This window comes from Triticum aestivum, chromosome 1D (assembly GCF_018294505.1).
Source record: "Triticum aestivum cultivar Chinese Spring chromosome 1D, IWGSC CS RefSeq v2.1, whole genome shotgun sequence".
Classification (NCBI taxonomy): domain Eukaryota; kingdom Viridiplantae; phylum Streptophyta; class Magnoliopsida; order Poales; family Poaceae; genus Triticum; species Triticum aestivum.
Genome location: NC_057796.1, coordinates 6,660,822 through 6,686,362, shown reverse-complemented (window position 1 = coordinate 6,686,362; position 25,541 = coordinate 6,660,822). Strand labels below are relative to the sequence as shown.

At 39.9% G+C, this 25,541-nt stretch overlaps 2 protein-coding genes across 2 annotated transcripts; both read right to left on the bottom strand.

Annotated features, from left to right (window-relative positions):
* Window positions 1–7,408: 7,408 nt before the first annotated feature.
* LOC123179819 (ankyrin repeat-containing protein At5g02620) lies at window positions 7,409–21,909 on the bottom strand. The gene is made up of 4 exons (XM_044591709.1): window positions 21,375–21,909; window positions 12,357–12,573; window positions 8,622–9,271; window positions 7,409–8,486 (listed from the first exon to the last, which is right to left on the bottom strand). The coding sequence occupies exons 1-4, from the start codon at window positions 21,870–21,872 to the stop codon at window positions 7,716–7,718; spliced, it is 2,136 nt and encodes a 711-aa protein (XP_044447644.1). The 5' UTR covers window positions 21,873–21,909; the 3' UTR covers window positions 7,409–7,715.
* A 2,626-nt stretch (window positions 21,910–24,535) lies between these two features.
* Window positions 24,536–25,302, bottom strand: LOC123162193 (agamous-like MADS-box protein AGL61). The gene has a single exon (XM_044579988.1). The coding sequence runs from the start codon at window positions 25,243–25,245 to the stop codon at window positions 24,652–24,654; it is 594 nt and encodes a 197-aa protein (XP_044435923.1). The 5' UTR covers window positions 25,246–25,302; the 3' UTR covers window positions 24,536–24,651.
* Between the last annotated feature and the right edge of the window lie 239 nt (window positions 25,303–25,541).

The following is a 25,541-nucleotide window of genomic DNA, read 5'->3' as shown; positions in this document are numbered from 1 at the left end:
ACTCAACTGTTCTGGCACACCCCCGGTTGCTTTAAGTTTGAGCTCAACAAGGTTCGGGCGGTCCTTGCGAATGACATGCATCCCAAGTGACCTTATCCCATTCCATGGTGCCCTCTATCTCAATAGTCTACAGGCACCGCAGATTCGGCTCAGTAAACAAGCATGCCGGGATAGCATCACCTTTCAACTTCACGTGCCCAAGGAGATCCATTTTACTGATAGCACTCTCCAGTGCAGGCCCGTGTTTAGCAGCATTGAGTACGTGCAGCTCCAGTGACTGCAGTTTGGTCATCTTGTCCAGTAAAGAGTTCCCTTTGACCCAATTTTCATCACCGGCCACTACACCATGCAGAGTCTGTATATTTTTTTTAAAAAAATAGAGGAGGAGCCCCGGACTCTGCATCTGAACGATGCATGCAGCCATTTTATTAATTATTCACACAAGACCTTACAAAGTCATACAACAGTAAGACTGAAGCCACCGTCTAGGCAACAAAAGTGTCGCTACTCCTATCCAATTGATGAAGGGATGCTGATAGTCTGGGCTTAATATCAAACAGACCTCGCAGCCAAATCTAACATGTAATATATAAGGCAGCTCGATGACCTCGATCTCCTTGAGTGGCGTTAGAAGCTTGAGCTTTTCTGCAAGCACATGCCGCAGTGTTTTGATCTTCTAGAACTCTGCGTCAATCTCCTCGACTTCGGTGCTGCTTATGTCGAGTGTCGTCTGCAGATTGAGCAGCCTTCTGATGCTGCTAGGCAGGGCCGGCCCTGGGTATGGCCGGAGAGGCGGTGGCCTAGGGCTCATGCCTGCGAGGGGCCCATGATCTGGTATAGCACAGGGGAAAAAGAACGAGAAGTACGCTAGGCATGGGCCCTAGGCCCAGTTCACTTAGCTGTTAGCGATATACGTGAAGTACCCTAGGCACGGACGCACGCGACCACGCGTGAATCAATGGATCGCTTCGCTTCGTCTTCCTCCGTTGGCGCCGCTCAACCGTCGCTCGCCTCGGTCGCCGCCGTTCTTGAATCCCTGTGCGCCGCTCAACCGTGTGCACCGTGCGGCGTCTGCCGTGCCGGCGACCAGGCTATTCGCCGTCCGGCATCCGCGAGACCGAGAGTAGGCTGTACGTATTAACTTATCCATCCCCAAGACCTCAACCCTAATTTCATTGTACACGATTTGGGTTTTGTTGTATAAGTTTATAATTTTTTGCATCCTCTTTTCTTCATAATTTGAGGCCATTAGCCTGGCTTACAATGTTGAATAAGAAGCATTTGTCGGGTGCTCACGAAAGGGGAAAAAGAAAAGAAAGCGAAATGGAAATTCAATCAGAGAAGGGTTCTTGAGAAGGATATCTTGGACAATGTTGATATTGATATTCTCCGTAATGACTTTGCATCAAGAAACATCCGAAGAACATTTTCTTTATAAGTACTAAAGCATTATTGCTGTCAATGGAGTCAGCTGAATTCGTTCTTATTTAAGGTAATCATGTCATGTCACTATTTATGTCATAATATGGCATTGCCAACAATTATTATAGGTAAATCTCATACTAAAGATTTATGGTGGAATGTTTACTCTTAATATTATCCAAATGAAGTTATATATATATATATATATATATATATATATATATATATATATATATATATATGTTTATGTATCACACACATATATATGTATGGTCTTAGGACATAGGGGCCCATATAGTCCAGTTCGCCCTAAGGCCTTCCAAAACATAGGGCCGGCCCTGTGCTAGGGAGCGTAGGTACCGCAGGTGAATCATGTCACCAATCCCATGGGGCAACTCCTCGAGCCTCTAGTTCTGTACAGAGATCAAGCGAAGGAACTTGGACCCGCAGAGAAACTTGAGATCATGGCTCGATGACACGCTCTTCAGCTTGCTGTCTCCTCCTACACAGGCAAGCTTGGCCAGCCCATGTCATGGCAGCTAGTGCGATCGTTAACTAACTAATTGAGAAATGCAAACTAACCAAGTATAAATCGTAGACCGAGACGCAATGCATGCATGCATGTGCGTGCGTGTGTGTGTAAGTTCGTGTTCGTTTGTGCACCCACAGATGCATGTGATAGTCAAGTCATAAGTCTGACCATGAGCAACGACTATCAGCTGTCCCGGCCTGCCATATGATGATGGTGCGGTCGTCTGCAGCACTGGCACCCGCTCTCGAGACAGCGTGATCGTGATCGACTCGGCCTTATGATGGATGCGCTCTTGGCTTCGGCGCGTCGACTATCGTCCTCGTAGTGCCGCTTCGCGGCTGCCACTAGGTGGCCTTTTCCTTATTTCTTTTATGTTTTCTTGGGCTTGACTGTGCTGTGGCCCCAGCCGTTGTCTGTCGGGTGTTGTTCGAACATGGATTGTATGGACCGTTGCTTTATTTATAAAACGGGGCGAAAGCCTATTTCAAGATGGTGCGGTCGTCATCGAGACGCTTGGGGACTTCGGCCTGTGGACAGGGGCGGAAGCTCGTCAAGGCCACCTGGCTGCCCAATGGGTTGAAGTCGTAAAAAATCGGGTGGATGGACCCCGGCGGCGAGCGCGAGTGTGTGCTGCTGCTACCGCCGGCGGCAGTTGTGATGAGCGCCGAATAGGAATACTTCAGTGGGCCGTGGCCCAGTACCACTAGCTCTCCTTGCTCAGTTTTTCTTTTCCGTGGACCTTAGCCTCTAAAGACCCAGCAGCTGTTGGCCAAAAAACCATCTGCTGGTGGCTGAAAACACCAGCCCATGGCCAGATTTGAAAAAGTTCACGAATTCAAAAAGCATTCACGGATTAAAAGAAATATTCATGAATTATAGAATACTAGTCGTCAACCAGTGCATTCGCACGGGCCGGTGATCGAAAATTTCCTATCGATATGTATTTTTACAAAATATGGCTTTTTTAATATGGAGCACTATACTTGATTTTTTTTGGAATTTGCCTTTAGAGTCACAATGATTTTCAAAAGAATGTATGCATATAAGTTAAATGAAATCGTCATGTAACGTCACCAAACAACAATGTTTTTTGACCTCATAGAATCACGCTATATTGCTCAAAGTTCACTAATACGAAGATACAATCCTCTGTGAACAATTTCCCTAATCATATGTTTGTTGGTCTCATTTGGGAAGGATGTAGAGACGCCAAACATCCTGCTTATTTTTCTTATGCATAGTGTATGGCATTTATACTTGTAACTATTCAAATAAATATTTGAACAATAAAAATTCGGGATAGTCGAGAATTTTTTTTCTGTTTCCCTAATTATTCTCATGTAAGCTAATATATCTCGAATGATATTGTCTGGCTACTTAAATACTCAAACTATAGAACAGTTGTATTTTTATGTGACATCCAGTATTAAATGTATGGCACACATAAAACGTGTAGGTAAATTCCACTACCAATATATAGAAATATTGAAGAAGGTCGAGTCATAATATGTAGTAACATAATTTTTTTTATGAAAATCTGTTTCATAATTGTTTGTGAACATTTATGTCACAAATATCAAACGTCAAAGTACATATTATTGTTTATTATGCCCATGAATATCACAATCGTTCTAAAACATTTTACTTAAAGTACCACATTTTCATCCCGTAGTAATTAATTAGTCACTCGTCCAACTCCTACTAAGAATCTATACAGTTCATAACTTTACATATGCTTATATTCCCTTGAGAAAATATTTAATATTCCTAGTTTTTTCAAAATTATGGAACAGTCAGTTCCAGAAATCCATATTGACTAATGAGCATGAAATTTGACCATTAAATTGTATACAACAGAGCAAAATATGTGGGTAGTGATAAACATTTAGTGTCTCGAAAACTTGATAAAAACACAAAATGTTGGCCTTCGGAAAAATAAAATAAATAACACAAATTGGAGCTTATGGTAGGCGAAAAACTATTTACATGATTGACGAACTCTATGCATAATAAACTGATGGATTTTGTCTTGAACCATAATAAATCATTAGAGGATGAAAGTGAAACAATATGGTAGATCCATTTGTTCATAACTATACATTAAAAAATCAAGCTCTTAATAGTGATGTCGAAGTTGCCAAAGGAATACTGCTTTTGTTTTGGGAAATGTTCCATCGAGCCAAGAGAAAATAGAGAGACTTAGAAATCTCGGACTCAGTAGCCATGCAACACGATACCGGCAATAGGAAAGCTATGTGATACCCAAAGGAAAATAGTTAGCGACACATACCAGCTGAGCAAATCCTCACGCGCATGTAAGAAAATGAAGGAAATATAACCATGTAATTTTTGAATGATTGTTTTCGGTCAAAGAGGGCTTACTGAGGCACACCAAAGAGGAAGTAGGTTGAGAATGGTATTGCCACAACATTAGAGTTATACATGAAGCTTCCTACGCAGAAGAGGAGCCCGCAACAGCAATGTGTTCGTGTGTACCATCTCAAACCGGCTAAACTTGCAAACCCACCTTAAAATAATTGTATCAATTATGTTATTCCCCATGAAATTAAGAAAGCTATAAGAGTTTAACATGTGTCATGTGATGTAAGATCAAAAGAAAGGTGGGAACAAAATGGTGTGAAGGAAGTAGGTGTGGCCTAGTGCCATGAAAACATAAGGAAGTTCACGTCATGTCCAAATTTAGAAACTAATACTGGTACACAACAACATATCAACCGATAATTGGGTTTAGAAGCATGTCGTAACTAATGAAGTGATAATTAGTCGATGGACATCCCTGTGACAGTCCCAGCGGGTTGTGCATTTTACATCCATAGAAGCCAGAAGCAAATAATTCACTATTTAAACATGATATATGTCCATGCACTCTGGTCTAAAAGAAGAAAACAGACAAACAGAAGAACTAATGCAAAACAATGTGTTTTGCTCATAATAACAAAAGCGTGGTGCAATAAAGCAAACCTCCAGTTGGGCGAGCACTCACATGATTGAGGCTATCCATTGTTGTGATGGTGATTCAAATATACTTCCGAAGTAGAAAATCTGACCACTGCCATGTAAATAGGAAGCAAAATGCTGGAAAGAGCTTGAGCAATATAAACTCTGTCAATTGTGCAGGCCCGATCATCTCTCGTCCTCGTCTACTTCACGCTGAGAGCACGCTCACAGTCATCAAATTGGTCATGTTATTTTCGGCCATATATAGAGTCATGGACGCACACGTACAGGCTAGCTTGATTCGACCAAGCGCGCCACGATTCTATGTCAAAGAATTTATGACATCGTGTACGTGTGTTTTCCCAAACGGATCGAAGAAATTAGCATCATATACCTGTGTCTTGCAGCGGAATCAATCCAGCAGCTTGCTAGCTTCTTTACATGCACGATTCTGCTATATTTTCATCTGCTCTCAACACCGATCGGCTTGGAAATAATCGAGCTATCCTGCCATATATTGACTGCAAGTGTCCTGCCAATCACGACTACTGTGTCATGTATTTCATTACAATATTACGATACATCCTATTAAGCCATCTCTAATGCAAAATGTTTATATAGTGCTTAAATGCGATGATAAAAAAATAGGTACCTACACTACCTCCAATGGTCCAACGCAAACAGTTATTCAATAGGAGCTTATATAACGTGATAAAATATTAAGAGCCCACCTCCGCGTCTGTGTGTGCATCTTCGAGCAGAATTAAAAACTATTTGTCTGCTTCTCCTATGACACAAACGTCTGTATGCGTTTACTTTCAGAAAATGTTATCTCTCATATGTAAATGAAATAGTATTGACCATCTTCTAGTGTCAGTATCTTGCCGCGTGAGCTAATTGATCCAAGCAGCTGATTTGTTATATAGATGAACCTATTAGTTCTAACAGACCAAATGACAGCACACATGACCAAAATTCCCCTCCTAGTGAGGTCAGCCTGCACATAAATTCTTCTATATAGAGGAAATCAAGTCACTAAATTGCATGAAACATTGGACTCTTATCCAATTGGGCATGATTGTAGTTGTACCTCTTGGTCGCTGTGACCAAACCAGAAGGCATGGGGAAGAGGATTCCAGGGCCGAGGTAGTGGCAGAGAAGTAAGATGATCCCTAGGTGATGTTCGAAGCTGCTTTCCGTCGTTGGCCTGGGCTGCAGAAACAGATTTGTTATCTTCCACCTGCACCTTGCAAATGCGGATTAGACGGGGACTATGATTAGCAACTTTTTTTTGTGGTAAAGTGGGAGAACAGAGAGAAGAGTCCCATGGTAGTAAGATCCTAATCGGAGAGAAAGGCGACTCCATGGGGCTGTCACGGAATTGGAAACCCTAAAGGCCAAGCAGCTTTTTTTTAGTTGAAAGGCTGAGCATGTTAGTTTCAAAAATGTTATCTCTCAGATGTAATTGAAATAGTATTGACCATCTTCTAGTGTCAGTATCTTGCTGCGTGAGCTAATTGATCGAAGCAGTTGATTTGTTATATACATAAACCTATTAGTTCTAACAAACCTACTGACAGCACGCATGACCAAAATTCCCCTCCTATTGAGGTTAGCCTGCACGCAAATTCTTCTATATAGAGCAAATCAAGTAAACTAAATTGCATGAAACATGGCACTCTTATCCAATCGGGCATGATTGTAGTTGTACCTCCTTGTCCCCGTGACCAAATCAGAAGGCGTGGGGAAGAGGATTCCAGGGCCGAGGTAGTGGCATAGAAGTAAGATGATCCCTAGGTGATGTTCGACGTTGCTGACCGTCGCTGGCCTAGGCTGCTGAAACAGATTTGTTAACTTCCACCGGCACCTTGCAAACAAACTTCCACCGGCACCTTGCAAACACGGATTGGCCGGAGACTATGATTTCCAACTTTTGGGTTGGAGGTAAAAAGGGAGAACATAGAGAAGAGTCCCATGCTAGCAAGATCCTAATCAGAGAGAAAGACGACTCCATGGGGCTGTCACGGAATTGGATACCCTAAAGGCCGAGGAGCTTTTTTTTTTCTTGAGTTGAAAGGCCGGGCAATTTTCATTTAGTTGAAAGGCTGAGCAGCTTGTGGAGATTAGATAGGAAAAAAGTACGCCTGTTGCAAGACTATCCAGCACGTACGTATAGCAGTAGTACTCTTGTCTAAAAAAAAAAGTAGAACTTCTATTTTATCATGTGATTTCAGCCATGCGTATAGAAGTTGGACTCCTCTTTAACGAGACAATTTAGCAATTTTCCATATATTTTTATCCTCTAGAACTTCCAATATTATTAAAAGAACTATGCGTCCAAGTTGATATTAATACAAATATCATTCCAAAATAAAATTTATGCTAGTTTCATATTAATTATAAACTTCAATATCACTTCATTGGGTGTGGCGCCTACATACAATAAAATACATGCATACCATGCAAATGACATAAAATGTAAGAAATGCACACAATTCAAAAATTGTTCAAGTTGAATGTCTATACTAGCTAGTAGAAGACAGAAAATTACCACGACGAAGCATGAGCAGAAGCTTACGTACTGTTGAACAAATTTATCACATGCTTACAAACCATGATAAAACAAAAAAAACACACATTCCCTTAGAGTTGAAAACAAATTGTTCTGAAAATGAACATATGGGACGATGAGGAAGGATTCATAAGTCAACATAGTTATTAAGGTGAGTTTGTCTGGCTTGCCGTGGCTTCCATTGTGATCAATCGTATTCTTTTTGATAAAGGAAGCATTTAGTGATCAATCCTATAGCCGTTGGGTGGGCATTGGTGCAGGTACTGAGGTCTCTTGATGGCCAGTGATGCTTTTGATGGCCAACAGACCGAAGATGACGATGTAGGGCCAGAACACATACACAGTGTTGATTAGGATTCTTGCCGCCAGCTTCATCAGTCGCTTGGGCATTGACCGCCAGTCTTCCCTCCTAACGAGAACTATTGTATCAGTAACGATGGCCCACATGAACCAAAACGCGTCCATTAGTGCAAGGACCGTCATTACGCATGCTGCCATGGCAGTCCCATGGGCCACCGTGGGAGGGAGCATCACATAGATGGCGAACGCGAAGGCGGCGCAGAAGCTCCTGGCCGCACTGATGAGCAGCGCCAGGGAGAAGGCCACCAGCTTGATCCGCTTCTCTATGTCCACCGTGGCCACCCCGGTGTAGACGAGGCTGAAGGTGGCCAAAGTGGAGCAGATGAAGGCCAAGGTGTTAGAGATGACGAAGGCGTCGAAAGCGTAGAGCCCCGCGAGTGTCGGCGTGCCACCTCTGCCGTTGGGTGGGATCTTGGGATCGGTACTGTTGGGGCCGCCTGGCATGGTGAATGTTGCAGCGAACGTAGCAGTCGCTACAAGAACGGAGCCAACACCAACAATCTGTGCGAACGATGTTATTTTATCAGATTCTTCCTTTTTGTCTAGCTTGGGAACATGTTGATCCAGGAAACGGTCCCGCCGGCAGAAGCTGTTTTTACCATTTGCTAAGGTCAATGTCACAAGTATTCGACGCCGTGCATGCTGCATGCAAACAAGAACAAGCAAACACAATAGGAATTCATCATCAATTGTTTTTTCAGATAACATGCATTTATCTATCTATTCTAAATTTCATATTTAAGGGACAAATCCAAACAGTAGGAGCAAGTTAAGTACCATTCCAAAATAAAATCCAGTTGGAGTAACGTTGCTGAGTGCAATATCCATGGGAGTTTCACCCTCCTTATTTGTCAAATTCAAGCAGACGTGCTTGTTCCCAATGAGGATCTTGAAGATATCCCAGCTCCCGCCACCAACAGCTAGGTGCATGGCAGTGTTCCCGTTGTAGTCCTGTATGTTCATGATGGCCTTATTATCTAACCGGCAAGCCACAAACCACACAATGTTATGCTTCTTCTTCTCCACGGCAATATGAAGGAAGGTCCTTCCTTGGTTGTCTCGTAGCCCGGCGCAGCCAGGAGAATGGCAGAGCAATATGATGATTGGCACCAAGCTTCCCGCCGAGGCAGCCACATGCACTGGATACAAACTATTCCTATCTGGCTGAAATGCGGAATGTGGATTAGCATCCACTAGTAGAAAGGTTGGATGCTCCCTCCACTTATAGAACTTGTATACCCATTTCTTAGGTAAAGTGGTGAGCGACAATGGAGAGTGTGATTCGAAGCCCTGGTCACCAAAAACAAACAGAAATAACTCCAATGTGGGATCTTGTGCTGACGCAGCAAAGTGTAACGGTGTACTTCCAGAGTTGTCCGCTTGTCTGGCAAGGCTATTATTCCAGTGAAGCAGCCGTTTTGCTATCCCTGCAGTTATTGGCTTACTGACGTTATGATATTATCCAGATATTAGACAAAGGTAGAAGTAAAAGCCAATACGTTCTTTGGAAACATCTATCCATAGAAAGTTCTAAACTTGGAAATCATAACAAAAGTTAAATAAATTACCCCTCATGGCATAGAAAAACATTCTCTAAAGAGTAGGGTAAGTTATTATGTGTTAACGTATAAGTACGATTTTATTGGCAGAAAATTCACAAATGTTATTGCCTTTTTCAACTCATGTAGAAAAAGCAATAAAATAGTAAGTTCGTCTACAGTTTTATAAAAAATTGACAAATTTATATTGATTTGTATGATACAACTCAACAACAACATATTTGACATCAAAATCAAGATATCTCATTCAAGAAATCATAATTTATGGGTGGATATATTTATTCTAATGTCGATCAAATGCTATTATACTAGCTATCAGCTTTCCTTTGGGAATACAACTTTCTTTAGAAAACTAAAATTCTATAAAAATATGATATCCATTTATATTTGGACCTTCTTCGTGCGCACATGGTTAGATATACTTGCATCTCATATACCACTCCAGTTCTTCAATTATTACCATTTTATCGCCATGGATACACTCTAATTCTTAGTAGAAGATACACTAATGGGAAAGAAACAAACATAAATTAGGAGCCCGATATTTAATCTTATGTATATGTTTTCCTTAACACACACACACATGGGTATATACACAATGATTAGGGGACCCCGATGCATGTTTTATGCAAGTTCACATTAATTGAGACATCTTATACATTAATAATATAGCCAAAACAATGTGATAAAAAGAGCTTGGTATACATGGTAGGTAATTTACCATATGTGATAAAGGGGTATCCAGATAACTTAGTAAGTAAATTTTAATATATGATAAAGGGATATCTAAAGAATTTTCCTAACAATTTATCGACTTCAAATAAACTCAAACTACCTAAAGGGATATCTAGGTAACTTAGTAAGTAAATTTTACATAGTCATGGATTTATTCAAATTGGATATCCAGTGCATAAGATATATAAATCATTTACTATCTATCTACATATTTAATGTATAATTGTTATATAAAAAAGAGATTTTTAGTAATGACGTTGTAACAATGCTCAAATGGGGTTAAGTTCACCAATCTTATAAATGGTTATTGGGTATAAATGGATTATCTGATTTGAGATATTAATTAATAAATTAGCAATAAAATGTAAGGAACAATATAACAAATCTTGATGTTCACATCAATATCCATAGCTAATTATTATAGCCATCAACGCCTGCACCCACATGAGACTGGCTTATTTATTCTCTAAATATCATGTAAAATATTAAATCATTTACATATTTTTAATGGTAATTTCATATTTATCATATCTTCTTTGATATTAAATTAAACATATTAACATGAAAGAGATTTAATATATTCACAAAATAGTACTTTTTATACAAATCATGCTGAAATCTGCGACACACATGAAGCACATTCAATATTGTCTCATTTAACCTTTTATTTATTATGTGGAACAGGCAAGCAAAATCTTAACAGATGGTATGGTGGCTCTCTAATATGTCATTTCCAATTAATAATTGTCTTTGTACCAAATATATAATAAATATAGATTATATAATGAATATAGATTACATTAATTGATTCACCCATGATAACCTCCGGTAAGTTTCATGTAACTTTTGAACACAAATATTGTTTTGAAGGAAGATCATTTTCTATTATTTTTCATAAGAAAATATTTATGAAACGAAACATATATAGAAATTCACCAAACATATGAAAATTGCATGATGATATTCATTAGATTCTAATTGATTTGAAAGTGCAATGATACTAGTAGAGTCATCAGGTGATACTCCTAAGGTACCTATATGACACTATTAAGTTAATCATACATTTCTCAGGTGTAATGGATATTGACGATGTTATTAATTATAGTACTACTACAATACCACAATGATACTTCTATGACACTTGTATTACTGCTATGATAGTATAGTGGAACTTAGATGTATTATATGACACATATGTGGAATTGTCATTTAAAATATTATGGTTACAGAAGAAAAAGGAAATTTTACAAATATATACAACTCTGGTGCAACTTAGTTTACATAGGACCCATATATTTCGAGGTTCAAGTTGGCAATCAGTTTGACCAATGAAATATGGGTTATGTGCTCCAAAAGTTACATCAATGAATCCATATTCAAAACGTATATCTAACTGTATTTTTCTGTATCACACAAATTATCTATTATTTTTGTCAACTTAGTGTTCAAAGTTATATCATGAATGAAAAGGGTGCAATGTGAATAGAGACACAGGTAATAAATATTGGTCTTGGGTTTTATTACAATAAAGACAATCGTCAAAATAGATCATAAATTCAATATTTAGTTCAATAGAGGTGCAAACTCTAAATTTTGCTAATCAAAATCAACTCTATTACCGTGGAAGGGATGGTGCCATGGAGTGACAATACAAGAGAAAATAACTTGGATAAGAACATGTGATGTCTATACTCGTTGCAAAAAAATATCCGTTTTCGTATATGTATCTAGTTTAATATTTCTTTAGTACTTCCTCCATTCCAAAATATAGTGCGTATAAATTGTTTTGAAAAGTCAAGCTTGACAAACTTATAGAAGAAAATATGTACATCTGCAATGCCAAATAAATATCATTAGACACATGGTGAAACATATTTATATATTGTATTTATCAGGTATTGTTAATGTTAATATTTTATCTATAAAGTTGGTCAAACATTATGAAGTTTGACTATGAAAAAAACAATCAGAAATACTATATTTTGGAATAGGGGAAGTATTGCATTAGTCCCAAAAATAAAGTACGAATCCTAGAAAAAAGTGGGTGGGTGTCATCCCAGCCCTACATATATATAGAGGAGCCATCACAAAATCCATTTCAGAAGTATAATATATGATTTCTATCATCCATATTTTAACTCATCTAGCTAGGTATCATGTTGTTCATGTTGGAGTAGAAAATTATATGTAAATTAGTAGTGCATACATACATACACACCTGTGCTGTGCCGAAACCCGTCGAGAGCAGCAGCGTGCAAGGCATTTTGCCCCTCAGGGCCAGAGTAAGACAATTTCTTATGACCCCATTCGTACAACCAACTAGCAAGCCAATGTTGGCCCAGCGAGATGGCTAAGAACAGAGGCGAAGTACCATCAAATGCTTCTACACATGCTAGTTGATTATCCACCGCCAGCAAAACTTCGACCATCTTTTTCTGCGTGAAGACAGGCAAGTCACAACCTTGGAAAATCTGGAGGAGCTTCCATATAGCCGAGTGGCATCTAACATTGATTTCAACATTGAGGTTCATGCAAAGTTTTGGGGCATAATCTGTGAAACCATTTCAACAAGATGGAGAGAAGAATGCAACAATTTTGTCAACTTTTCTCGGCTTTTTCAGGAAAGAGAGTGAGAGAGTGCATAATGGACTATTCAATGAATTTGACTTGTATTTTATTTCACTGTGACATTTTGGATGATCTGTGTATTTGAAGCAAAACTCCATTTTTTATATGTATTTTAATTCCAAGCAACAAGACCTTCAAAACAAGATCAATACTGGATATATTGAACTAGTTAGTATTTAATTGTCTTGTCATATTTCAAATCAATTTCATAAACATTAAATTTTTTAAACGAAATGTTATCAAAACAATTTGATGTGAAGTATTTGTATTTAATTATTTATTTCACTTACACTATTTGGTACTCCATCCGTCCCAAAATAAGTGTCGCTAATTTAGTACAAATTTCATACAAAGTTGTACTAAGTCAAATACACTTAATTTGGGATGGGTGGAATATAATTTATCGTAACAAATAAGGTTTATAAAAAGTACTTCATACAAAATCCACATGATGTTCAGCTGTTGCTCTCATATAACAAACGACCTCATAAAACCACGTAGACTTCACACCAATTTCATATATTTCAGCAACATTTTAATGTTTCGAGAAAGTTATCAAATATAATTCATTAATATGTTAGTTGAATTCTTTGCTAGTTGCTGGAAGTTTGAGTCAAATTGATTTAATTGTTATTGATATTTGCAAAAAAATGTATGTTGAAACATATTTGAGTGGATTGAAAGAGTGGAACTGGAAATGTTTTGTTTAGATGTTTCAATCAGAATCCACTAAACTAAAGTATTTGGCAATTTTTTTAAATTGAGTTTAACAATTGAAAGAATGTTTAAATGATTTACAAAATCGAGTGAAATATAATGCAGTAATTTAATTGTAGAAAATATTTCGCATACATTTTAATTATTTCACTCACTTTTAGAAAACATTTAATTGTATGCTAGTTATTCACTCAATTTCAAAATTCATTTAACACATAACTATTTTTAAAGTATTTATAATGGTTGGTTGTTAAGTCAAATTTTCATGAACTAAACTATTTATCAACTATTTTTTAAAATTGGGTGAAATTATAAACAATCATGTCTTAAATAATTTTCTAGTAATTATAGAAATATAAGTGAAATAATTAAATTTCAATTATGTCACTCAATCATGGAAAGCACTGAGTGCGTATTGCAATCAATACCAGGAAAAAATAACACATATTTCATTCGATTAGAATATGACTGATATAGTAAAATTTAAAAAAGTTTGAAAGGTATTCAAAATGTTTCGCATCGTTATAGTGTTGGTATGAGGGATTCAAATATATAGAAGTTTTTAAGTTTGAATCTCAGTTTAGCAAATATAGGTGATATAAATGAAGAGGAAAAAAATACTACAAGGCATGGTGTAGGTAGCGGGATACTTGCGTCGGACCATGCGAAGCTGGCGTTGACTAATCAGCCTGAGTTAGCCCGGCGTAACAGCGGATCTGTCAGAAATGCCTTTATGGGCAAGGCACAAGAAGATGGTTGTTTCGGGGGTTTCGTTTTCTTAAAAATCCATATTTTTTTACTAATAAAGGGGCTATTGCGTCTGCCCATCCGTCGTCATTCCTTCTACAAAAGGAACTGTGTTTGATGTTAATTTACCCGCAGTCCAACTTAAGTTAGAGAAAACGAAATGTTTTCCGCATTTACAAAACAACCCTGCCTTTTATGGTAATTAACTCACGGTCCACTTTTAAGTCACAAAAATCTTTTGTTTTTTGCAATTTTACAGAAGACCCCTTAGTCTCTATGGTAATTAACCCACAATGGACAATGACAGAAATGAAAGAGAACCCCCCCCCCCCCCCCGATATTTTGCTAAATCACCCAAAGTCCATCTAAAACAAATATTTAAAAAATATACATATCTTTTAAACCCTAACTACGATATTAACATGTTACATATGAAATTTTCTTAGAAAAATGTGTAGAAACTAGATATAATGTTATTTTTACCCGTTAAACATTTTTAAGTGCTATTTGGGGTGCAATCTTAATCAATAACACACGATTCTCTTTCTTTTGTACTGAGGTTGGCCTGCATTGCAATGAACACCTTAGCAAAACCATATAGGAGATGAAAGAAACCAATAATAACATGCATTCGCGCCTCATCAAAATCTGGCAAGAAAAAAACAAATTTCTCACAGTAGAGAGAGAGAGAGAGAGGGGGAGAGAGGGAGAGAGAGAAAGAGAGAGACCTTTGGATTGAGCACATTCAAACACATTTTGGTTGTATGAGCACTGGAACCACTATCGGCAAGGGTGAAAAGGAGGATAAGGGGGAACACATATGGTATGCCATGTTAAAATAAGGACCCTGACAAGTGACACACGTGTGTGAAGAAACAAATTTGCCATGACGATTTTTGATGGCAAGCTTAGTTACAAGAGGATGGCAACTTTAGTAGTGAAGTATGGCAACTATTTGTTTGGATGGCAAGTTTCAGTTTTTTGGGGGTTTATTTATTTTTTCGGATGGTAACTTTAGTGGAAAGAACGTTAGGACGGTGTTACTTCCTGCTACACATGTGACACTTATCATTTGGGTAAAATAAAGGACGTGGACCTACTGAGTTCTTTAGTCATAATTATTGGGTTGGGGAGGTGTGCTATTTTCTTTCTCTTGTTGAAATGCACGGGCGCTTTTGATAATAACTAGCACTGTGTCCCACGCATTTGCGCGGCTAGATTTAGCACCTTTTTTGTAGTTATTGGTATTTATCTATAGAATGTTTAGTCAACTATCACTCAATATATGACTAACATATATGCGATGTGGAAACATTATTGCACTTTGGCAATCATATGTCTATACTAATTCCATTGTGTTGTTATTATAAAATTGTCAACAAAAGACCAATAGCATTGGAGCCTTTGGCTCACGGTCTAACTCATGGACTTTTGAAGAATATAGGGATTTTTATGTCTATATTTCCCGTAATAAATTCTAGAGGAATCTAAAGTATGGATCAATCCAAAAAGTGAAATATCGTACTTGAGATTGATGCCTTCATCCATCTACGTTCTCATTGACTATATATTGATGGTGTTTTCGGTCGTTCCAGGAAAGCTTATCTTACTTCAATTGCATTTGCGAAAATATAATTGCTCTCTCCCCCTTCCCAACATCTTTATGTATAGTATTTTTCCTATGTCACTTACCGATGCATGGAAGGTGCTTGTGATAACCCCCGGTTGTGCCTTCGTTAATGATTTATCTAGTTTATGAACTACGCCAGAACAGTGCCAATCCATGGATCAAATAATTTCGTGGAGTAGGTTTCACTTGAATTTCTATGGTTCCCTTCCATATTAAGTATTAGCACATATGTGATCTTAGCTTATTTAGCTAGAGGAGTGGATGCAAAATGTAACTATCTGATTGTATATAAAATATATATTGAATTGTAGCTATGTATGTACTATTTCTGAAGTACATGGAAATCAAATTGCTAAATTTTATTTATTTTATTTCATTTCATTTGAAAATATTATTAATACTTTTTTACTACCTAATGAAAGTGCTATCATGTCAATCATGAAGCTCCAGTACTCCAGTAATTAGAAAGATGCATACTTTTGACATAAATAATGACGTCTCTAACCTATCTTGTCAGTTTTTTCTTGTCAAAAGTCCATGCATGACTTTACTACCCCTCTTCTACTCATATATTTCCTTTCATACGGAGGAGATTTTTTTTCGATACATAGGACCCAAGTTACATGACATTGGTCTTACTTGACTAAATATTGCTTGCTACTTAACAAAATTAAAATCATTAATCTTATGTCAATTTTTTCATGGTTTCGTTTTATAGTGAATTTCCTATACACATTCAAATCAGAATTTTCGGAAAGGATTTACTCCAAATATAGATTATTAGTTGATACAACATGAAGTGCACTTTTATTTTTCATGCTCAATCCGATATAATAAAGATTTTTTAACATTATTGTATCTATTGTAGAATTCTTTAATAGTTTTTTAGGTGATAGAATTTGTTAATAGTTGTAATTTTCAATTTGGCCAATATGTTTACACATGTCTTTCCATTTATATATTAGGTGGATTGATAGGCTTGCTGGGTTTGGAGACACGTAAAGACCTGCTAAGGCTTCCCTTGAAAAAAAGACCTGCTAAGGCTGGCCTGATCCGTTTAGTATAGAAGAAAAGGAGACTTCATGTGCCAGGTTTGGTGGAGACCACCCCCTCAGCGCCTTCGGTGCCGCAGAAGCCAACTGGCGCCCACAGAAACGCCAAGTGGCCGGCCCATACACAGCGTAGTAAACAGTTTGATGAAAAAATCCAGCTACAACACGTGTAACAGGGCTCAAACTCACGCAACAACGTTGCAGTGATTGTTCAGCAAACCACTACACCTTCAGAATGCTACTGCTTGATAACAATGCGAACACTTTAAGAACCATCGCAGTCGTACTATTTGTTACACAGTACCCCTTAGATTTCTGAATTTATTTTGGAAAATTTCATTTTTATGAAAAAAAAAATTGATCATATTTAGAAAAAAGTTCAAAATTTTGAAAAAAGAAGTTCATCAATTTTGAAAAAAGTTCATCGATTTCAAAAAAAAGTTTATCGATTTTGAAAAAAGTTCATCAGTTTTGAAATATAGTTCATCACTTTTTTAAAAAAGTTCATCGATTGTGAAAAAAGTTCATCGATCTTGAAAAAAGTTAACTGATTTTAAAAAGAGTTCACTGATTTTAGAAAAGGTTCATAAAGTGAGAAAAAATTTCATTCATTTTGAAAAAAGTTCATCTAATTTGAGGAAAAGTTCATCGATTTGAACAAAGTTCGCGATTTTGAAAAAATAGTACACGTGTTTTGAAAAAAGTTCACAAATTTGAATAATAGATCGCGGATTTAAGAAAAGTTCACGATTTTTTAAAAAGGTTAACGAATTTTAAAAAAGAAAATAAAAAAATAAAGAGAAAGAGAAAAAGGGAAGAAAACCGCCAAAAACAAAAACCGAAAAATAAAAATAGTGAAAGCACTGTGATGTTTAACTAACAACAAAGCCGTAGCTACCTATATTTGTCACAAGTGGTAAAGTGGCAATTTTGGTTAGTGACGTATGTTGGTTTCCTGGAGATCTCCAGTTCGACGCATTTTTTTTTAACATTGCTACAAGGGTACTGATAGGTGCCGGCGCGCCGGCCCAAATTTGGGCAAGTCGCACCGCGGCCCTTCGACCCCGCGCATGTAAACCGTTCGATCTATTCGTTGCCCACCGTTTCTCTCGGCCTTCACATCCCCCGCTAAGAAAAACATGGCGGCCGCCCCTGTCTTCTCCCACGTCCAGCATCACGTGTTGCCGCCCTCGTCGGTTTGCCTCGCCTCCGATGCGCGCCGTCGAAGCTCGCCGCCGCAATCACAAAAAAGCCCCGTAGCAGCTTTTCATCCCCGTCCCTGCATCCATGGTAGTGCCACCATGGCGTCAGCCGCAAACTGTTCCTCGCCGGTTCTGCCAACCCCCAGTTGCAGCAATGGCGACATGGCGTCGCTCGCAGCAAATAATGGCGACATGGTAATGCCAAAGCCGGTGGTAGCAAAAAATTAGGCCGTTTCCAGCAAAACAAAAAGATGGTGGTAGAAAAATACGTTGGTTCCGCACAAGCCCCACACGGTTGTAGCAAAAATAGGTACTAGTTCCAGCAAAACAGAAAGCCGATTGTAGCAAAAAAAGTGGCTGGTTCCAGCAAAAATCCAAAGATGGGTGATAGAATGAAAAGACCAGTTTGTAGCAAACAAAGTGGCTGGTTCCAGCAAAATCAAAGACCATGGTAGCAAAAGTGAATGCTAGTTCCAGCAAGAAAAAATCATGGCGGCTACGGCACCACCATCGTCTCAATTCATAGCAAAATTGAAAGAAGGTTCCAGCGAAAATAGAAGTGGCTCCAGCAAAAGAAACGATGCAAAATAAATAAATAATGGCGGTCACCGCCGTCGCCGCCCATCACCATCCTCTTCGGTTGAAACAAATCTCCCGGCCGGTCTGCAGCACCTCACCTTGTCAGCGCCGCAGGCCATGACCTCCCTCTTGCCTCGCGCGGTAGCGGGTACCTCCCGAAGTAGCAGGTTGGGCCGAAATCGACGGCGATCGCTGGCGAGTGGCTTATTTTTTGGAGGTCACTAGCAAGAAGACGAGCATGGATTGAATGAAATGAATGGCTAGGGATGCGTCCAGACGAAAGGATAAGGAAAGGCTTTAAGCAGTGAGTGCGTTGGCCTGCTGCCACCTTGGATATGGCCGGCGGAGTTTCAGCCAGTCGACCGGTTTCAAGCGTTTCCCTTCTAGAATAGAAAGGAAGAATGAAAGTGGGCCGGCCCAAGGCGGAGACGGGAGTGTGCGCCAGTTGGCCAGTTTGCCGGTATCCGGCTTCAGCGCCGAATAAGATCTGGCGGTTTGGTGGAGCTAAAAAAATGTGCGCGGTTTTTATGCTACCCGACTCCAACTCAAACTCAGAGGAATTACTCCTGACTTGTGCTAGGTTCCATGACACGAGTTGGACCAAAGACGTTTTAGACTATTTGGACGCGACACATGACATGTCAAATTATTTGTACGTGATAATATTTGTATGTAATGCTACATTTTTTAATCTCAAACCTTAATTTCTAATATGGACGATCAAGATAATTTAATCTTTTTGGACAAACATGATGGCTTGTTTATTTTCTGTTTTAATTATAATTATATAATAGACAAATTTTGTGTTCTTTTATATGATATTTGAAATACATGCACGACTAATGTGGAATGTTACATGTAAGTACAAAGTCGTCTGCAATGATCATGATAAATATTTATGAGAATTTTCAAAAACAAATTGAGTTGAAATTATTTATTAACATGTCCAGTATAGATAGTTAAAAATAGTTTGCTCAAAAAAATATAGTTAAAAATAGAGAGTATAGGATGGGAATCAACATGACCGGAGAAAGTTTTTTATTTTCTTTAGGGGCCTGACCGGAGAAAGTTAGAAGATGCTTTATATGATGGATCTCTTTGCTACATACGCACGTATTCTATATTTATAATCTCAGTATAGGTAGATTGTCATCCTGTTTCAAACCAACCTAAGCCTCAGGATGAATCCTTTTGCTATATAGTATTTCATAATAACGTGCTGAATCCAGATATATTGACTTGCTGACATCACAGATTGATCTATTTTTTTATCTGCACAGATTTATCTGTTGGACTCTTCTTTAGTTGGCTGCCATAGAAAATCTTTACAAATACCAAGCGTAAGCCTATGGGTAACTTTTTTTTCCTTTTTGCTAATTGCTTTTCTCGGACATGTATTCAATAGAAAGACATGTGGGCTGATTGTACGTGACAATACATATTTCGATGTAACGTAAACATCTTCGAATCTCGACCGTCAATATCCCGAATTAATGGTTGAAAAAATTTAATATATGTGGAGGAATATAATGCCTTGTTTGCCTCTTGTGTTTTGTAATTATTAGCAAAAGAGCCCATGCGTTGCAACGGGAGAAAAAACATAACGCACACTCTTAACCCAACAACCATCACTCAAAACCACAATAGGTCCATCTCCTTTATTTTAGCGAGGCATCCTATTTGTGTTGCCGCTTATCCTCCTTCTCACCCTCGCCGGCGATGGCCTCAGTGTTCACACAAAACAAAACATGTTTGAATATGCTTAACCCTAAGGCGTCTCCCTCTCTCTCTCTCTCTCTCTCTCTCTCTCTCTCTCTCTCTCTCTCTCCCTCTCCCTCCCTCTCTCCTCCCTCTCCCTCTCTCTCTCTCACTTTCTCTCACTCTCGCGATGAGAAATCTGTTGTTTTCCCCTGGGATGTTTTTCAGAGGTATGCATGTGTTGTTAGCGATGTGTTTTTCCTATATGGTTATAGTGGGATGTTTATTTGCAATCCGGATCGCCGCCGGTACGAAAAAAAATGGATCGTGCGCTGTAAATTCTAAGTTTGCTTCCAAAAAAATATTTAACAGGTGAAATTAACATCATATTCTGATTCCACACATTTTTCTAATCAAATTTCATATATAATATGTTAAAATCGGAGTTACGGTCTAAAAGATACGGATAATTTAGAAAATTATTTGTTTGACTTAAATATATTCCAAAATAATATTTAAAAATACTTAACAGGTAAAATTAATCTCATATTCATATTTTACATATTTTTCTAATCAAATTTCATATATAACATGTTCAAATCGGAGTTACGGTTTAAAAGATATGGATGATTTAGAAAACATTTGTTTGACTTAAATATGATGCGCGGATGAATTACCTAAAAGGTCAGGGGGTTTTCAAAAAATGTACAATAACGGTTCGGGTGTACCTTAAATCCGGGCAGCGGGTTGATTTCAAGAAAACACAGGGGCTTTTGTGTAAAATACAAAAAAACGATTTGTTCTTACTTAAAACAGGGCCGCGGGTTGAATTCTTTAGAACAGAGAGACTTTTCTGCAAAATGCCATGACGGATGACCAGAAACCCAACCTTCTTTATTATTAGGTAGAGATAAAAGGTAAAGATAAGATTATATTATAATTAGATAGAATATTTGCTAAAAGTAGTAGTAATAATATCATACCACGTCCTTTTCACAGCCAGAGCGGATGGCCTCGTGCAACGCCGTCTCCCCACGGTTGTTCCGCACCCTCGCCATGGTCTTGGCCATCTCACCATCGTCCTGGCCGTCCCCTTGTGCGAGGCCAATGAGGTGTTTAACCATGCCAGTGTGCCCGGCCCTGGCAGCGCAGTGCAGCGGCGTATCGCCGTCCCCGTTGGACGCGAGCAACCGGCTACTGTCGCCGTTGCAGGCCAAGTCCACGCACCTGCGGTAGCAGACGCCGTCCCCGCCAGCGGCCGCCCGATGGAGCTGGGTGTCCCCCTCGCTCGCGGCGGCAAGGTCGATGACGACGTCGCGATGCCATCCAGCCATCATGGCGGCGGTCACCGCCGCGTCCTCTGGAGTCTCATAGTCGCCAGACCGTGCGGCCATGAGCTGCAGAAGAGTCCTGAATTTCCTGACCAGATCTTGCGCCGACTCCATGGAAGATCGGTCACACCGGTCGCTCTGTAGCTCCATATATTCTACTAGCTAGCTAGTCTATTGATTGATTGGTCCTCTCCTCTCTGTATATGCAGATGGGAGGTCATGCATGCGTATATATACTAGTATGGATGTAGTAGGTACAGTATTCGTTGCCCACGGCGCACTGTACGCATCTATCTCTTTAGTGCCCACTGATCTTTGGTTGCCGGCTGTAAAGTGTTCTTTGCCGATGTCAGGCGCGCCGCTGGCAATAATAATGACGCTCACTGCAAGAATTATTCTCCCCATGATCACATGCAACCTGCATGCAGGTCTTTCTTTAGCAGGATCGGACCTGTCCTAAGTTCCTAACGTATAGGAGATAAAGCAAACATCATCATGCATGTTGTTGTTTTTTTCTTTTGTTGGAAGCAAAGTTTGGTTCCTGATGTATCATGGACGAATGCTAAAGTTGAATGTTCAAGCTCAAGCTTCACGTGGAACCGAATTCTCTAAGGCCCTTTCTCTCCAATCCCGCCAAGGGCTCATCGTCACCTATTAGTACTACTAGCAAACATGCCCATGTTTTGCAACGGAAGAAAAAAAAATCACCCCTCATACACACACTCAACGGCATCAACAAATCCATTGTAATCTTTCACGATGGCACACAACAAACAACATGATAGGTCCAAAGATGTTTGGTTTTGGCATGGCACTGACAAGGGATATAAGCCAAAGATGTTCTACTCCCATACTTTTGCAGCAGAGTCCTTCAACCCTTTGACCACTTGGATCTGGAAGTCCTCCTGTACAATGAAAATCAAGGTTTTTGCTTGGATGCTCATTATGGACAGATTAAACACAAAGGACATGGTGGAAAGGAGGCATTGGCATCTGGAGGATGGAGTCAATTGTGTTCTATGTCCTTTGCAGTCTAGGGAAACAAGAGATCATCTGTTCTTCAATTGTAACTTCAGTGTCAGAGTCTGGAACTATTTGCATGTTGATTGGTCATCTGGTGACTCCATGACTGATTTGGTTATCAATGCTAGAAGGAGCTTTGGGAAACCCTTCTTCACTGAAGTGGTATTTATTGCATGTTGGAGTATATGGGATCATCAGAAATGCTAAAGTGTTCAGGCATGACAGAGCTAGCTTTAATAAATGGCGAAGTGCATTCATTCATGATATTACTTTGATGCAATACAGAGTGAAAGCAGCCTACAAGGATGACCTCCTCAGATGGGTCTCATTTCTGCCTCCTTGAGGCCCTGTTTTGTAATCTTCTCTTTCTTTGGTCTCTCTCTCTTTAGATTAGTTTGATTACCCCTTGTAATCCCCCCTTTGTATTTGTACTCTATTTTTTAATAAAGTTTTGATATGCTGTGGGGGTTTTCCCCTACAGTTCCCAGTCAAAAAAACAAACAACATGATAAGTGTTGTTGCGCCAAAAATAAAGGTGGGGTGATTTTTTTGTGTACTAGTGGTGTTTCCAGAAATCTTTATGGGCACAATTTCAAACAATATGGAAATCAACATTAAGCCACTTGTTTACATAAATGAGGTAGGAAACATAGGCTTTTCCAAAATACCACATATAAAGAAGCTATTAATTAATGTTGCACCCTAAATGTAATCTTAGAAATGATTAACATGCAAGATAATAGCATATTTGAAATCTACATATTTTTCTGATGGATTTTCATATATAACATGTCAGAGTTAGAGTTGAGGTTTGAAATATATGAATATTTTAAAGAGCATTTGAATCTGCCCAAAAAAAGAGAAAAGTTAAAAAGAGAGTTACCGGGCCCAATGCAGCCCATCAGCTATGGATTCCTAGAGAAAAGGGAGTAAAGGAAAAAGGGGTGGTAGCTGAACCAGCTCTCTTTCCTCCTCCACAACAAAAGCTCTTCTCCTCCCATCGGCGCTGTCGCCGGTCCGCGCCATCTCTGATGGCCTCTTGGCCATGTAGGTACGAAGGATCTCGGCCCCCGCCGGCGGTACGGACCCGTTCTCGTTCTTGTTAGATTCAACGTCTTGGTTGGGGCTATGTGGCGGCGGCGATGTCCCTTAGTAGGAATAATGTCTCCCGCGTTCTATCCCTATCCTGATGGTGTGTCTAGCATCGTCGGAGGGCGTGTGGAGGTTTGCCTCCGTCGGTTCTTGCAGGATTCGATCCGTGCTGGTCTTCGGTTGTTCTGTTTGGATCCGGTCTTTGTTCGTTTTCTTTTGAGTGTTTACAGGTTTGATCCTTCTGATCTACGACTTTCTTCATCACCAATGGATGCTACTCTGGTGCGCTGGTCCTATGGGGCCTTAGCACAACAACTTCTCAACTGTCTACTACAATAAGGTTTGCCCGACTCCCGTGAGGGAGGGGCGATGATGGCGGCGCGCCTTCGGCTCACTCCGGTGCTTGTACTCTTCGCTAGGTGGTCCACGGACATGGTTTTAATCTACCTCTGTTCTTTGTATAGTCATAATTAAAGATTAATAGATTGAAAGTTTCTCGAAAAAAAAAAGACAAATAGTAAGCTGAGGAGACAGGCCACTTGCCTTGAGATGAGTTGAACATGATTGTGCATGCATGCAATGCCGTTTGTTGTAAGCTCGATCGGATCCTATTATGAATAAATGACATCCATGACATTACGTGCAAAAAACAAAATCGGAACTCCCATATATTAAAAAAAAACAAAATGCTTCGTGAAGTTAATGGTTGTACTCGATGTTGCGAGGATTATACACATAATGCATGCTTGCATGCATCCGTACTTTTCGTTTGAGATAAGATCGAAGATGTCGTAAAGGTACCGCTAATTAGCCGCTACATGTTCATGCAGGCCGGCGGTGCAGCGGCTAGAGGTAGCTGCAGCGCGTCCACCCGGCGGAGGAGGGTGTCCCTGAGCCGCCAGAGCGCCGTCTCGAACTCGGGCAGCTCCGCCGCCCCGAGCGCCTCGACGTCGGCCTGCCACCACAGCGCCGTTGACCTTGCCGCCATGGCCCGCTCCACGTTCGCCTCCACGGCCTTCATGCGCTTCTTCTCCGCCTCCACACGTGTCCTGGTGTCGTCCAGCTCCCGCCGCAACGCCGCCAGAGCGCCAGCATCGTCATCGCCATGGACGGCAAGAGCGGTAGCGTCGTCATCCTCGTCGTGGCCGCCATCTTGGTGGTAGCGTCGGAGGACGGCGTCGACGGAGGGGCTGCCGAACGCGTAGGCGTTACCGCGCGCGGAGCGGGAGAATACGACGACGGCGACGTGGACGCCGCAGAGCGCGGAGAGGTCGCCGGCCATGCCGAAGAGCGTGGGGCGGCGCTTGGAGAAGGCCACCTGCCGCTTGGCCGGGTCCTCGATGAGCTTCATCTCGTCTCTCTTCTTCCTCCCCGTCCCTCCCTTCTTCGTCTTCATCTTCATCGCCATGGATGGTCGGCAGGAAGATGCAGATGCTTAGCTTGGATCGATGGGTTTGGTAGTAGGTACGATTGGTACTATCTATATATGGAGATGCAATTAATACGTATGGATCAATTCTATCCTTATGGGATTAGCTTCCATATATGATTATCCCAAACGAAGGTTCCAAGAACCTTCCTTCAAATCACATTAAGGTGTAAACTCTTTTTCTTTTGCAGAGAATTATGAGAGCTTTATTCAATAAAAGAGGTCGCCGAGCAGTAAGCTAGGAGGCTGCTGATCAGAAAACCAGGAGGTCCATC